The sequence below is a fragment of the Balearica regulorum genome, chromosome 1 (genome assembly GCF_011004875.1).
Source record: "Balearica regulorum gibbericeps isolate bBalReg1 chromosome 1, bBalReg1.pri, whole genome shotgun sequence".
Classification (NCBI taxonomy): Eukaryota; Metazoa; Chordata; class Aves; order Gruiformes; family Gruidae; genus Balearica; species Balearica regulorum.
In genome coordinates this window covers 126,746,029-126,762,470 of record NC_046184.1, presented here as the reverse complement: position 1 = coordinate 126,762,470, position 16,442 = coordinate 126,746,029, and the positions used below count along the sequence as shown (strand labels likewise).

The 16,442-nt window shown below is 38.4% G+C and overlaps 1 protein-coding gene across 5 annotated transcripts in view; it reads right to left on the bottom strand.

Moving 5' to 3' along the window:
• DMD (dystrophin) overlaps positions 1-16,442 on the bottom strand; it is a 1,320,554-nt gene that overhangs the window by 784,752 nt on the left and 519,360 nt on the right. For all 5 annotated transcript variants that reach the window (XM_075774516.1, XM_075774534.1, XM_075774546.1 and 2 more), the window contains 3 exons: positions 15,371-15,472; positions 15,159-15,266; positions 4,189-4,368 (listed from right to left, as the gene is read on the bottom strand). In XM_075774516.1, coding sequence (XP_075630631.1) covers positions 4,189-4,368; positions 15,159-15,266; positions 15,371-15,472 — 390 coding nt within the window. The remainder of the gene's footprint in view (positions 1-4,188; positions 4,369-15,158; positions 15,267-15,370; positions 15,473-16,442) is intronic.

Sequence of the window (16,442 nt, the reverse complement as noted above, 5' to 3'; positions counted from 1 at the left end):
AGAGCAGAATCTGGACTACTCTGAGGAGTGTAAAATTAAGATTCAAAGCAGATTTTTTTTTAAATCTCTGGATTAATTATGTCAATTGGAGTAAAGCTGCTTGTGAACTGCAGGGACTTAGCTAATGTATGAACTACATAAATTTTTGGAAGAGAAAAACACCCGGTTGAATTTTTAATCACTACAATATTCCGTATTAATACTCTCAGTTCCCTCAACAAGATGTATTGACTTTGATATTTTCAGCTACAGAAATCATGACAATAATAAGGAAACATTTTCATATAGTTTTATAAAAACTTTATACAGCTTTCTTTTCAATTTTATTTTTAATTAATTTTATTTTGGGGCAGAAAGGAAAAGCAAATTAAAGCTTCTGAGGTCTAGGGTTCTATGAAATTTGAGGATAACACCTCATGTCATCTTTCCCTGGGTTGACTCTGTAGCTAAGAACACCCCAAATAATTGCTTGCTCCTTATATGCAGTTTTGGGTACAGTCTCCCTTTCCTCTTCTCACAAAATTCTTATTACACTCGGTTTTCTCCAAAAATCAATGACAGGATGATGTTTCTGACACCTGAGGTCATATCCTGTCATGTTTCCATTTGCCAATCAATACCAGGGTACAGTTTACAGTGAAGAAGGTGTAAAACAGAATAAACCACAGCTAGGGCACTGTAGGAGTCATCTGCAGCATGCTACCAATTATACAAGAGCAATGGTTTCAGCTGGTGACTGGGAACTGGGAACTTCAACTGCACACAGGCAGTGCAATTATCGTATGCTCAGAGCAGTCAAGTCACGATGCTGTGGGGGGTAATGATTTCCATGTCAAAACAGTAAAGAAGAATTTTTCATGTTTAATCAATAGGAGTGGAGGTTAAATACTATATACTTCAAAAGGAGAATGGAGATGTGAATTTGAAGTTCATAATCATTCTAATTAGAGACTGGGTAAGACTAAAAGGTACTGAGGGTTGGCCTGCAATGTAACTCTGCAAGATGAAGTTGGTTCACATTTAAAGAGGGCACACACTTTAGAGTGTAAAGGAAAATCCTTAAAAATTCAAGGAAGTACCAAAAAGGAAGTAGCTTTTATTAACTTCCTTGGCAAAAAAACCCAAAACATAAAATCCACCTCTTAAATCTAATCACTGAAGTCGTGTGTTTCATGTATTATTCAAAGATGGTCCAAATAACAACAGTATTGTTTCCTCATCCCTCTAAGTTCCTGACAAACAAATATAAACTAGAGAAGGGGCGATACAATCTAGGCCTTTCACCCACTAGAAAATCATATGGAAAGTGCTAAGGTGACTCACAAGACTGCACATTAAAAAGCTTTCAAAATACTATGCTTGCCTGCAGTTTCACATAAGCAAGCTCATCTTAGAAACATGTTAAAACTCATCTCTTTTCAGAGTGGACAAATTTAAATCTTCCTTTTCATCCTCTCCAGGCAAACTTATGTACAATGTGTATATGGTACTTCAGTAGTTTTATGTCATTTTATTTCTCTTTTATATGTCAGCCTACCTTTAATGCCATCATTTATTACTGCCTTTGGAAGTGCCCTCAGTCCTGATAAACTCATAATTTTCCTTAACACTCACTTTTGGAGCTGTCATCCGTACTTTGATGAAATGTATGTATGTGAGTGGGGAAGTTCAGATGAGGAATGGTGTTTTCTTTAGTTTGGGAAGGTTTTCAGTACAATTTAGTGAAGCATAATGAACTCACCAAAAGTGGGTTTAGAGTTTCTAAAAGTTATGCATCTAAGTCTAAGCAAGTTGTCCTTGTCCTTGCTTCCACCGTGTCATCAACGAAGGAAAGTTGATATTTTCATGATGAGGACAAACTGCTTTTTAAAAGGTATCTCTCTCACATACTCTTGCCATCCACTCTTTAGCAGCATAAGCTTCAGCCATGAGTTCAGGTTAGATGTTTAAATTCAGGAGCAATGAATTCAGCTAAATGTGGGAGGACTCACATTCTACTGTCTGCACTTTTCCTTTGGGATGTATAACCGCTTCCTATGTCTAGTTGGAGAATCAGCTTTGAACTGAAGCTGAAGCTGTCTCTTCCATTTAATTTCTTATTTTGTTAACAAGTTAATAATTTAGTGACACTTTGGTAAGAGAGAGAGGGGAAATAACTAATGACAAAAATGTAATTATGAGGGTACTATGAGAATTATTAATGAATGGAATAAATTTCATTTTGAAGTCAATATCTAAGTTTGATAAATAAAATGGACATTTTCTGATAGATTTTAGTGAAAAATGTTGTATTTGTCACCCTCTTCCAACTCCCTTCCTCTCCAGTTCACGATTAGAGATAATAATTAGATCTTCTGGAGGAATATTTTTCTTGCAGTCTAAATGAGCTCTGTAATGAATAAATGTATAAACCCCACTAACATGACAAAAAGTACACCATCAGTATTTCATAGAGGACACATCTAAAACTGTGTAACAGTGCCTTAGGAAGCAGTCCTTCAGTTAGCACTGAACGTGCAATGTCTCCGGAGTTTGAAACAATATGCCCGCAACAGCATACCACCTCTGTGCCGAGCAAAGTACCTTCTCCTTGGAGGCAAAGCTTATCAACTGCAGTGTGCTGCTATGATAAGACAGTTACACTGTTTTGGGAATGCAAAGCACCTGTGCTGCTCTGTGACGTATGGATGTACAGCCTCAGGATTGCTCACTTCACGAGGAGGCTATCTTTTCCCGTAATCTAAGTTCCATTTTCAAAACTAGTATCTGCTTTTAGGACCAATCAACAAGCTAACTAACTCTTGAATGCTTTGGAGTGACTTACTAACTTCTTCAAATCATGTGACCCTAGCCATCCCAAATTAAAAATGCATCTCTGGATTTTCCTCTGCACTGATAAAACAGGTTTCCTACAGCAAATATACAACAGTTAAATCAAATTTTCAAGTGTTATAAAAACTGCATAGCACAAAATTGTTTGGCCTTCTGTTACAAAGTGAAATTGTACCCTTTCCTCATTTTCTTCTCTTCTGCTCTCCCAAACTGATTTTTTCCAACTTCAGCTACACAAGAAACTATCGCAGAGCAAACTAAAAGATTAAGGTATGAGTTGGAAGCAAGGTTACTGAGAGGTATTCAGCTCACTACAGGAAGTATAGTGGCTTTCATTTAATTACTCAAACATAAATTGGTAGAAGCATTAGTATATAGCAACAAAAAAAAGCGTAGCATGGTCAAGGGAATTGAATCAAACTGAGCAGAACTATGCGAGGCCCTCCAGGGACAGGGCAGAGGTGCACACAGTAACATTCTGCACTGTGTTATCATTAAAAAGCCTAAATGTCCGTTTCACCAGTCATACAATGATAGCACAAAAATAACTCAATATTAATGAGATAATGGAATAGAAAAGTGAGCTGATTTGGGTTTAAATCCAATTAGAAAGAGATGCTGACAGATGGCTAGGAAAAATAAATGGATGTGTTTTCAATACTACACCAGAGCACTGATTTTTGTTATTGGTTTAAAAAATGTAAAACTCTTAAACCTCAATTTCTTTTTTAAAATATTATGGTAAACATAATGGAGCTGGGCAAAATAGTAGCAGATTATATACTTTTTTCATTGGCATTTTGGCTACAGGTATGGATTGATTTTATTTTTCTAAGAAACTTTTCTTTTTATGGCCTCTCTTTTTAATCTGTAAATCAGAATACCATAAGCAGAAGTAAAACAGTAATCTACTATAAACTTTCATTGTTGAAATGAAATAAAAATAATTTCTCTTTAACTAGCAAACAGTTTTTACATTAATTTCAGACTAAGTGCTATTCCACAGAGACAGTCATAAAAGCAGTGCATTTGAAGTGACCAACTATTATAGGCTAAAAATAAATTAACTGGAAAGAGTATTTTCATTATGGATTGTATCATCTCTGAAAACATAGTTAACAGCCCAAGAAAGTAATCAAACCTATAAAGATAGAGCAAAAACTAAAGAGATAAATAAAATTCTGGAAAGTTATATTACAGTTGTATTATACTGTTCTAAAAATAAAATATGTCTTAAGCAATCATGCAGGGAAAAAATTTAAAACAATATGACAAACAGCACCAAAAGTACTTCAAGCATTTGACTGGCAAAGGATTTGACTGGCACCAACTGACAAAATGATGGTTTTCACAAACCTGTTGAGAATTGCTATCCACCTTCTGCACAAGGCTATCCCAGCGCTGGGCAAAATTTTCGAGACGACTTTCCAGCTTTTGAGCCACTGCTTTATTTTTCACAGCTACAAGGAGGTCTTGGCTGAGCAACTTCAGCTTACCTATCATTTGCCTTTTCATTTCTAGATCTCCTTTTAGGATCTGTTAAACAAAGGAACAGCAGGAAAAACAGTAATTCATACGGGGGAAAAAAAAAAAACAAACCCAAAAAACTTAGAAGAAAAATCCTAGAGAGAGCATCATAAAGAACCGAAAATGGGTAAGGGTATTTCATACAAACTCCTATACTTCCATGCTGTTGTTACTGGAAAAACTGCTGGCAGAGCCGACATAGTGGAATGGACGCATTGCACTTCACAAAACAACGTAACATGACAGTTGGAGCAATTCCAGACATCACAGCATGCCTCAGGTGGCAACATAAATCAAAAAGCTAACAGCTCTGTGACATTAATAACCTTAAAACTGCACTAATATTAAGAACTATATGAACATTTCAAAAAATGTTTCTTTAAAGTTTTGTTGTGCTTTGTCATATATTGCATATTAAAACTCACTGGGGAAAAAACCTGTTTTCTAGAAAAATAACATTTGACCTCAAGCCAGGATGAAAAAGTATTGAAGAATCATATATTTCTCATCTTCCTTGGATCTCGGCAGGCTCCAGTTACGCGGCAGCAGCCTCCCAGGGAACGGGGAAGCCTTGGGAACCCCCAGGAGCTCCGCTGAGTGTGCCAAGGAAAGGGCCGTGCAGCTGGGAGCCTGGAAACTCCTGTGTACAACCTCTCTGCTCTGCAAGACGCCGTACAGCTCGAACCCACGGATGCTAATGGAAAAGGAGATATTATCAGTCTTCACACCTCTACTGCAGTAAACTGCAAAGGGATCCTGAAGCTGCTGAGATCTATACATGCAAACCTCTCTGTGATGTTGGCTCTTCACAGATCCACGAGTCATCCATAGCTTCAGTTCTCATGTGGGTTTATTTTTTAATGCCTCTACTAGTTTACTCCCTTGATTTTTATACCTTAAGCATTCATTCTCTACACCCTAATCTGTGCTAACCATGGTCAAATTTTGAATTGTCTATTCAGCCAGGGATTGCATTCTAATCCCCAAGGCATGGAAGGGATAATTAAACAAGTATTTAGACAACAGAATTTAGTCTACATATACTTTCCTGTAGCCATATAATTCAAAATTGTAATCTAAAATAGAGCTCAGTAAAAGAAGATTCGTAGACTTTGTAATCAGTACCCTTTCCATTCAGATGTGGTTTGAAACATCATATTGACTAATTTTAGGTATAGTTAATACCAAAATTTTAATTGACATGTCCCTAAGAAATAGCAGCTAACACACTTTAAGAATCTGCATAGTAGCAAATCTAACAGAGGGAGCAGACTCGATGTAAAACAATTTATCATCTTAAAATTTCAAGGATTGCTATATTTGACTTTTTTTCTCTTTTTTGCCTACAGTGTCAGAAAAAGCTCATGTGAAAGCCACCACATACACTGACTGAAATAATAAAAAATAGTAACCTATGAAACATGATTAGTGAATTCTGAACTGCAGTGTTTTATTTCCAACCTCCACAGCTGACAACAGCTGTAAAATGTACAAATGAGTTCAACATCAATTCCACATCCATGGAGCACAATCAGTAAGTGAAACACTAGAAAGAGAAGGATGCTAAATCTTTCTATGTCAAAGGTACCACTCACTAATACCTAATGTGCTTTTGTGATAGTTAGAGTTAATCTATACAAATATACTGGAGGATTCTGTTTTCACATTTCTTCACCAAAAATCTGTCAACGTGCTACAGTAACCAATAATATGCTCTAGGTTTTTTCCAGTACAAGAATAGACCTAAAATACTGATGAGCTAGCAACAAAATGTGTAATTTACCAATCTGCAAGAGATTAAAAACTCAGTCATAACTTCTGTCAAGTGCATATTGTAAACTGTGATATTTGAACATTATAAAGTGTTTTCCTTATTTGTTGGTAATGTGCTTTACTAGTCATTTTTTGTTTTCAAGTTTTTAATTATTGATTTTTTTTTCCTTAAACATCACCAAAAGCTTTCTTTGCTTATTGTACGGTTCTAATCAGCAACATCTGCTGTAAAGTAATTGTTTGGCTGCTAAGAGATTTATTCCAGTAAAAAATGGTGTAATATTTAGTTTATTTTTTCTAATAAATAAATAAATTTTTCATTAAGCGAAGCACGAGAAGATTTAACTCTATGTTAATGGAATATTTACTATAAATGTATGTAGACCTAGATCTTGTATACCTTTGCAGTAGATCTCAACATGTTTTATGAAAAACAGGAACATCAACACCTTCATTTTACAGCCTGCAACACTTAGGCATCAGACATGAAAACAACCTATCAAAGCTGTGACATAAAGGACAGTAAAATTTCACCTGAGTCTGTCCACTTATGTTCTACATTCTCAGTGCATCTTACCCTCCAGCTTAGTCCATGCTCTATGTCACCCTCCAACTTGTGTAAGAATTCAGAGACAATTATAGTGACAATGAATAAATGGTAGGTGGAAAATTTAAAAAAAAAAAAAAAAAAAGCCCCAATAGTTGTTTTAAGGAAATATTTTTAGAACTAGAGCAACTACCTGTCAACATCAGAAAAAAAATGAAGTAAAGGCAGCATTAATACATGCACAAAGTAGTAAAGCCTGAATAGATTTTCCGACCTTTAGACTAAGCAGATCCCAGAAGAGAGTTAATGACAAAAGAGATAAATTTTCACATACAAATACTGAATGAATCCTCTGAAACAAGCCATCTGAGATTATTAAAACACAAAAATTTCTTGTAAAAATCAGTTTTATCTGAACAAAAATTCTTACAAATATATATATCAGTATATTTAAGAAATCTAACTGACTTTATATCAATTTTAACACAACTTTAGAAGTGGGTGTATTGCTACACTGACCAAAAACATATTTTACCTATTCATTTCAATAACAACAAAAATGTGGGTGCTAAAGCTGAGTGTCTTGGTTTTACCCCAGTTGGCAGCTGAGCCCCACGCAGCTGCTCACTCACTCCCCCACAGAGGGATGGGGGAGAGAATCAGGAGAGTAAAAGTGAGAAAACCCGTGGGTTGAGATACAGACAGTTCAACAGGGAAAGCAAAAACCACGCACACCAGCAAAGCAAAGCAAGGAATTCATTCCCCACTTCCCATGGGCAGGCAGGTGTTCAGCCATCCCCAGGAACGCAGGGCTCCATCACGCCTAATGGGGACTTGGGAAGACAAACGCCATCACTCTGAACGTCCCCCCCTTCCCTCTTCTTCCCCCAGCTTTATATGCTGAGTATGATGTCATATGGCATGGGATGTCCCTTGGGTCAGTTGGGGTCAGCTGTCCCGGCTGTGTCCCCTCCCAACTCCTTGTGCACCCCCAGCCTCTCGCTGGTGGGGTGGGGTGAGAGGCAGCAAAGGCCTTGGCTCTGTGTGAGCACTGCTCAGGGATAACAAAAACATCCCTGTGCTACCAACACTGTTCTCTGCACAAATCTAAAGCATAGCCTCATACCAGCTACCATGGAGAAAATAATCTCTATCCCAGGCAAAGCTAGCAAAAAAAAAAAAAAAAAAAAAAAAAAAGACAGCATCTGTACTAGGTTTACATGGCAAGATTTTGGCAGGGGGGCTGCAAGGGTGGCTTCTGTGAGAAGTCACCAGGGTCTGCCCCCATGTCTGATAGAACCCGTTACAGAAGGCTCCAAAACAGACCTACCACTGCTCAAAGCTCAGCCCATCAGTGACTCTGGTGGTGCCTCGGTGAAAATATTTTTAAGAAACAGTAAAAAATGCTGCAGCAGCAGCTGTAAGACAGAAGAGTGAGAAAAATGTGAGAGAAGCAGCCCTGCAGACACAGAGGTCAGAGAAGGAGGAGGAGGAGGTGCTCCAGGAGCCGGAGCAAAGATTCCCCTGCAGTCCATGGTGAAAACCAAGGTGATGCAGGTTGTCCCTCTGCAGCCCATGGGGGATCCCATGCCAGAGCAGGTGGGGATGCTCCTGAAGGAAGTTGTGACCCTGTGGAGAACCAATGCTCGAGCAGGCTCCTAGCAAGACCTGTGGCCCCATGGAGAGGAGCCCATGCTGGAGCAGGTTTTCTGGCAGGACCTGTTGCCCCTGTTGCCATGCTGGAGCAGTCTGTTCCTGAAGGACTACACCCCATGGAAAGAAGTAACAGCAGAGACAAAGCGTTATGAACTGACTGCAACCCCCATTCTGCATCCTCCTGGGCCACTCACGGGGAGGAGGTAGAGAAATTGGGAGTGAAGTTCAGCCCAGGAAGAAGGCAGGGGTGGGGAGAAGATGTTTTAAGATTGTTCTATTTCTCATTATCCTACTCTGATTTGGTTGGCAATAAATTAAATTAATCTTCCCCAAGTCGAATCAGTTTTGCTTGTGACAGCAGTTGTTGAGTGACTTCCCTGTCCTCATCTTGACCAATGAGCTTTTCAGCTGATTTTCTGCCCCTGCCTTGCTGATGAAGAGGCGTGAGAGAGTGGAACCTCATGGCCAGCCAATGCTAATCCACAACAGCATCATAATCTTTGGGACATCTGAAATCTCTCTCCTGTTAGATGGAGTTCAGAACATTTGGTCTTCCACTTCTCAGAGTGTATTCCAGCCTCCATACATTAGAGTAATTTGACACCAAATTGAATACCAAAGTTTAATTTACACAGTTTTATTTAAATTTTTTAACTTGCCTCTTTCTCTCAGAAGGAACCTACAGAGAACTAATATTTGTTAATAATGGCAAGTCTGCAGTCAAATCATTAGAAAGGATCAAATTCTGGGGAAACACATGCTTGTTTATACCAATATCAATATATATTATTTACATTGGTCAAATAATCAGAATTTGGGCTGCAAAAATCTTCCAGCAATCCTATAACAAGAAATCCATGTATGGAGATTTTGGTTCAGGAACAATCTCAGTCTTTCTGCTTACTCAAAATCTTTATTGCTCTCTGAAAATATATGCATATCAACTACCAGTTGAACAAATGTTGGTAAATGAAAGCTTACTTTTAAGCAGTAATAGTGCTTACAATCAGAAATCCTGTCTTAGCAAAAATTTTCTCCTGCTTGAGAAATATGAGATAAAATTACTGTGGAGAAGACACTGATGTTTTTCTGTAGTAGTTAAATCTTGATTTCTTTGGAAGTATCCTGAACTGCAAATATACATGAAAGCTACCAGCTGCTCTTTCTTATTTTCCCTTCTATTTGTTCCTGTGTGATGTAACGATTAATGTGATGTAACAGTCAACAATTTTTTTTTTTTTTTGTACTGTGAACAGCATCTCATCAGACCTATTTCACTTCAGGCACTTGTAGGAGGGTTGTAGAATTTCAAATGAACAGTCATAATGCTAAATGGTTTAATAAAATACCTTCAGAAATTTCCTTCAGGCTTAAGAGACTGAAATCTGGCTACAGAACATGACCTTACTCTTGCCAAGTTGTGCATATAAGAGACAGGAAAAATAGACCAGGAGCTTTTACACCCTATCATGATATCAAACTTAAAATTCTTAAGATCTAACAGGACAAAATAATATTGTAATTTCCTGTTGGAAATTATTAGACAACTGAGGGATTGAGCTACAATTTATTAAGAATATAAATATTTTTATATTAGTAAAAGAATGTATGTTTATTTTTTCACAGACTCACCTTTATAATTCTGGAACAAGTTGGCCTAATTATAAAGGCGATTTTTTATGACAGCTTCTCCTTTACTACATCCAAACACATCTCTGTGGCCAAAATAACATATGCCAAAAGACAGGCATGATTTGCCTGCCAGGGTCAGCATACCATGATCCTATTTTTCCCTGTTTCTAAAAGCCAGTACAAAAGTGGAAGAATATATTGCCTGACATGAAATTTCATGGGCGTAATGCATTTATACAAATTCCTCATGAATCAGAGAAGACTGAAATAGTAAATCTTCATCTGCAAAACACCTGACAAATTGGCATTGCATGCAGGTAAAAATACATACTCACTGAATTTGGAGATGACTGCTACTAGGCCTAAAACCTGATAGAGGAATTCCAAAAGTGGAAAATATTTTTCTGCTACAAATCAAATAAAGAGGCAGTGTGTCTCCAGCATACCATCAACATTTAAATTTCTAAACTATTGCATTATGGATCAGCTGTTTCTAAAAATATCAATGTTATTCATGTGCAAAAAAGATTGTTATTATTAATAAATCCCACCTGTTCTGTCAAGGATGACACGATTCTTGTTGAGATTCAGGGGGATGGAAGGATCACTTTATTTACTTTGGTGTTCAAACATTCAGTTTCATGAAAGACTGTCAATGCTTTCATGAGATTAATGCTTAACAATTTAAGCTCGCAATATAATTAACTTCTTAAGAGTTTGTATTTATTTCATTAACCAAATTTATGAAAATACTACTAAAGGAAAGTATTTTCTTCTCAACATCATATTTCCAATTCTGAAAGGTACCCAAACTGGTCTTACCCTTAACACTTTCAAACCTATTAACAGCTTGCTACTTCACAATTTGTGACAAACATTTCAACGCCCAGTTCCTGTCTCCTCCAGGAACTTGCTGAAATCCACAAGTACTAATTTACTGAATAAATCTGATTTTCTTGCCATAATTTTTTCTTCATGAAGGTACCGTAAAGCATCCTGAGTTGCCTCTAATTCATTATGCATTAATAAAAGCCTGGCTTGCAGTCAGCTTCAAGATTGCTTGCACATTAGATTACTAGAATTTCCAAGAAGTATATATACTAAGACAACTGAATACATGAAGAGTTCCTTTCCTTTACGAAGAAATTGACTTAATCCTAAGTAATCTTTAATCAAAATCCAAGTCTGCCTTCCTAAATATATGGTTTTATTAGCCCTTAAAGAGTTACATAGAGCGGGAAAAAGGAGTGCAGTAGCATAATAATTACAGTTTCTTAAGATTATGCTGACAATAATACTTTGGGCTCTTGAATTTTGGAAAAAAAATCAACAAATATTAACTTCCTAGTAATTCTATGAATCAACAGGGACATTTACCACCAATTCTGGACCAGCTGTAAGGTAATTATGAATTAAACAATCAAGCTGTAAGATTTTTTTTTTTTTTTAAGAAAAAACCCTATACATTTGTATATGTATACAGTCAATTTCAAAAAAAATCACAGTTACTTAAACTTCAGAAACATCATGGTATTTTCATTGACCAAAAGCCCAAATGTTTCTACTTTTAATACAGAAGCACAAGAAGGACAACAATTCTAAAATAATTTTTAAAAATCTAAGGTTGAGTCTACTGTATAACCAAATAGTTATTATTAAATTTGAGAACCTTTCATGCCTGAAAATTCTAGTAACTGTAAACTGTAAAAGCAAGTGTTGAAATAAGGCCTAGGAAACTTCCTCCCCTCCCCTCCCATCTGTCTAAACAAATAATAATAGTTCTGTTTAAACAGAAAATTGCCAATAAAGTTCCTTTTTACAGCAATAATAATTTACCTATTTTAACAAAACCATGGACATGAATGTTTCCTTTTCTCTAAATGCATAAACAGTCATTGTTACATACAAAACCAGCACATAGCTTACCATTTTCTTTACAATGGTCCTAATGCTACAAAATGATTTGCAAGTCTAGTCTGTGAAAAGTTTTCCACCTCTACAGGCACAGCATCTTTCTAGGCCAGTCAGACCTACATTCCCTCCATAAAGACAATGCAGAGTCGAGTATTTTCTGAAGAGTGAGGTAGAGGATATGTTGAAAAGGGTGCATTTTATGTATGTAACTAGATTCCTGAAATACAGTTGAAGTATAGTTGTAAAGTAACACTAATGTCAGCATTTCACAACTTTTGAGTCTTTAGCTTTTACAAGTACAAGGAATGTATAACAGATTTAGCTGTATACTAAGCACTTGCTCACATGCATATGTCTTTGTACATATACATGTATACCCAGTCTCACACATACAGCTACAAGAGGAAATAGAAAGGTTAAGGAGCATCAGGGAGTCTGAGAAAGAGACAGACTGGTGGAACTAAGCCCTGCCATCCCTGAGACAGAAGCAGGAACAGCCACCAGAAAAAAAACAAGATTAAGGGAATCCTGTATCTTCCACCCACCAGGATGAAGGCAGTAGCTTAAAGGAAAGGAGTGAATGGAAGCAAGTCCACATTCCGGGCAGCAGGCAAACCCCCTCCCTGCCCACCTAGCCTTTCCAGGTGCCTCTGTACAACAGGTATGAAGCTCTGGATGTGGAAGACCAGTCAATGGATGATGTGGACCATCTACACCAGAGGTGTTGCCAAGGTCAGAAAGATCTACCCCTGTGTATCACAACCACCTCCACAAGGAAGAAAAGATCGGTTACAGTTGTAGGTGACTCCCTTCTGAGGGGAAGAGAGGGCCCAATATGCTCGACTGACCATCCCCTTAGGGAAGTCTGCTGCCTCCCTGGTGACTGGGTTAAGGACATTACTAGGAAACTTCCTAGCCTGGTATAGCTCTTGGACTATTACCCATTACTGCTCTTCCATGTGGGTGGTAATGAAGCTGCAACACATAGTCCAATGGCAATCAAAAGAGACTTCAGGGCCTTGGAATGGTTGGTAAGGGAATCTGGAGCACAGGTTATTTTTTTCTCTCTCTTTCCAGTTGTAGGCAGCGACACTGGAAGAAACAGATGCACCCAGTCTATTAACACGTGGCTCTGTGGCTGATGTCACCTCCACAATTTGGGGTTTTTTGATAATGGGATGGCCTATATGGCACCAGGCCTGCTGGCATCAGATGGGATTCACCTTTCTCAAAAGGGGAAGAGGGTCTTTGCTCATAAGTTAATGAGGCTCATTGACAGCTTCAAACTAGATTTGAAGGGGGAGGGGATAATATCAGGTTTGCCCGTGACAATCTGTGGGATGACACACCAATGTTAGAGGGACAGGGTGCTAGCGAGGACCCTCAGCCTATTGCTCTGAGTCGTACTGGCTATACCGCAGCACACGAAGTCTTATGGAAATGAATCAAGGACTCATGAGGTAACAGGAGCCAAGAGGGAAATATCAGTGAAATACCTCAAAGGAACTAAGGGGTGTTCGTCTCTGAAGGTGACATGGCCAACGGTGCAGTTGAAGTGCCTTTACACCAATGCATGCTGTATGGGCAACAAACAGGAAGAGTTGGAAGCCGCCACGCTGCTAGAAAGCTACAACCTCGTTGCCATTACTGAAACATGGTGGGATGAATCCCATGACTGGAGTGCGGTTATCAATGGCTACAGGCTGTTCAGAAGGAACAGGCAAGGAAGGAGGGGTTGCCCTCTACATCAAGAGATGGATATTGTGAAGAGCTGTCTCTGAATAGCCATGAGCAGGTTGAAAGCTTATGAGTAAGAATTAGAGACCAAGGCAACAAAGGGAACCTTGTGGTTGGTGTCTATTACAGGCTGCCTGATCAAGGGGAGCCTATTGACAAAGCCGCCTTACTCCAGCTACAGGAGGCATTGGGCTCACAGGCTCTCATCCTGCTGGGGGATTTCAACCACCCTGACATCTGCTGGAGAAGTAGCATGGCGAGCTGTAGGCAATCCAAGAGATTCCTGGAACACATTGAGGTAACTTCTTAAGTCATGTAATAGACAGCCCTACCAGAGGGAATGCAATACTGGACCTGTTGGTCACCAACACAAGTGAGCTAATCAGTGACATCAAGATTGGAGGCAGTCTGGTCTGCAGTGATCATGCACTGGTGGAGTTCACAGTCCTGAGCAATACAGGTTAGGCGAAGAGCAAAGTCAGGACCCTGAATTTTAGAAAAGAAAAATTCCAGCTGTTCAAAGAGTTAGTCAATAGGGGCCCCTGGGAAACTGCCCTCAGGGACAAGGGAGCAGGACAGAGCTGGCAGAACTTTAAGGATGCTTTCCACAGAGCGCAAGAGCTCTCGATCCCCAGGTGTAAGAAATCAGGCAAGGAAGGCAAGAGACTGGCATGTCTGAGTTGAGATCAGCTGGTCAAACTAAAGGACAAGAAGGAAATGCACAGGCAGTAGAAGCAGGGACAGATATCCTGGGAAGAGTATAGGGACACTGCCTGGTTGTACAGGGATGGCATCAGGAAGGCCAAGGCACAGCTGGAGCTGAACTTGGCAAGGGAGGCAAAGAATAATAATAAGAGCTTCTATAGGTATGTCAGCCAGAAAAGGAAGGTCAAAGAAAGTGTACCCCTCCCGATGAACAAGACTGGCAAACTGGTAACAACAGACGAGAAGGCTGAGGTACTCAACAACTTTTCTGCCTCAGTCTTCACTGGTAATCTCTCTTCCCACACTTCTCGAGTGGATGGACTGCAAGACGGGCACTAGGGGAGGCACTAAGTCTCTCCCACTGTAAAAGAAGATCAGGTTCATGACTACCTGAACCTGAACAAGGTCAGGTTGGACAGGGCTCTGAGCAACATCTAGTTAAAGATATACCTGCTCATTTCAGGGGGATGGGACTAGATGACCTTTGAAAGTCCCTTCCAAGTCAAACTATTCTGATTCTAAAATATACGTCAATAGTATCAATAAAGAAACTTTCAGTATAAAAGTATACATATTTTTAAGACACCCAAATGCTATTTAAGTTCATAAACTTTTGACTGAAGACACAACCAGGGAAAACATCTGTACCTATTGTTTCCTTTATCAGCAAGGCCATAGACCAACCTATTCCATCCACATGAGACAACATCCATTCACAAACTATGAAACAGCTGTTCTCTTAAACCACGTTGTCTGAGAGTGGGATAAAGCCACCTGCACTCAGACTCATGAATAAAGAAGTTGAACATAAAATAGGAAGAAGAAGAATACATACAGATAATTTATGTAGATTGGTCAGCATTTCATTTTGATCTTTAAAGCCAGTTGTAAGAATTTTGCTCACAGCATCCTCTTTCTCAGTAAGCCATGCATCAAAAAGGCACTGGAAGAAAATTGGAGAGAAGAGAATAAAAAGGCTTCAGTCAGACCACTCCTAGTGCAATTTTTTGAAGAACATTCCAATTTATAACTGCTAAACCTACTCACCTGCTCTTCTGCAAAGTGCTGCCATTTACGAAGAATATCTTGCAGAATGACCCACCGGTCTTCTGTCCATCTGCAGATGGCTGCCCACCGTTTTCCAAAGTGCTAGAAAGAAAGAGACACACAATACAGGTTTGCATTTGTTTACATTTTTTTATAACAAGGCAATCTGATTTTCCTAAGGCATTACAAATTTTTTGAAAACACTTCCGTAATTCACCTTTTACAGTCTTAAGCCCTTAAGATATGTTGCATGTCACACTGAAATGGATATTATCATCATTTGAAATAAAGCCAAAATGGAGAGAATAGGAAAAGCAATAGAGCCAAAAAGAGAATTTTAATACTAACTTAATGGCACATTTTTCTATTAAATCTCTGGTACTACGCTCTCAAAAAAACTCAGTTTCAGAACTTTACAATGCTCAAACCATAAATACTTCAAATGTAATTATGGTGGCACAAAGATGTGATCAAAGCAAAAAGTATCTGGTTCTTAAGTCAGTGCAGTTGATCTAAATTCTTACCTGTTTTAAAATACTGCAGTGGGGGAAAAAAAATGCCTTATGAGCTAACACATCAGCACAAATCCCACCGAGGTTTCCCAGATATTTGTAGCATAAGCTACTACATAGTTTTTAAAATTACACAAAACGCTACCTTGTTCTCTTTCCCTTATTTTAGTTGAAGTCAAGCATTGTTACTTTCTTTTAATTTCCTACCAGCCTTTACTGAAAAACACATAAGAGAGAGGATGAGACTGAATACTGCTGTGATGGTGCAACATGCTATAAAATTTTTATTGCAACGATTTACAATGATTTAATTACCCCTGAGAATCATATGCAAATTATCCAGTTCCAAATAAAAAAAAACCCTAATAAAATCTGCAAGTTACTCTATGCTACTGCATTCTTATTTTTTCATCTACTTCAAAAGCATGCCTTGACAAAAGGAAAAACAGTTTCTCACTTTTTTCATATTTATTTATTCACTCAGTGATCCCTTTGGGTCCCTTCCAACTTGAGATATTCTATGATTCTATATTCTTCATATTTACACATTTTTCATAGGG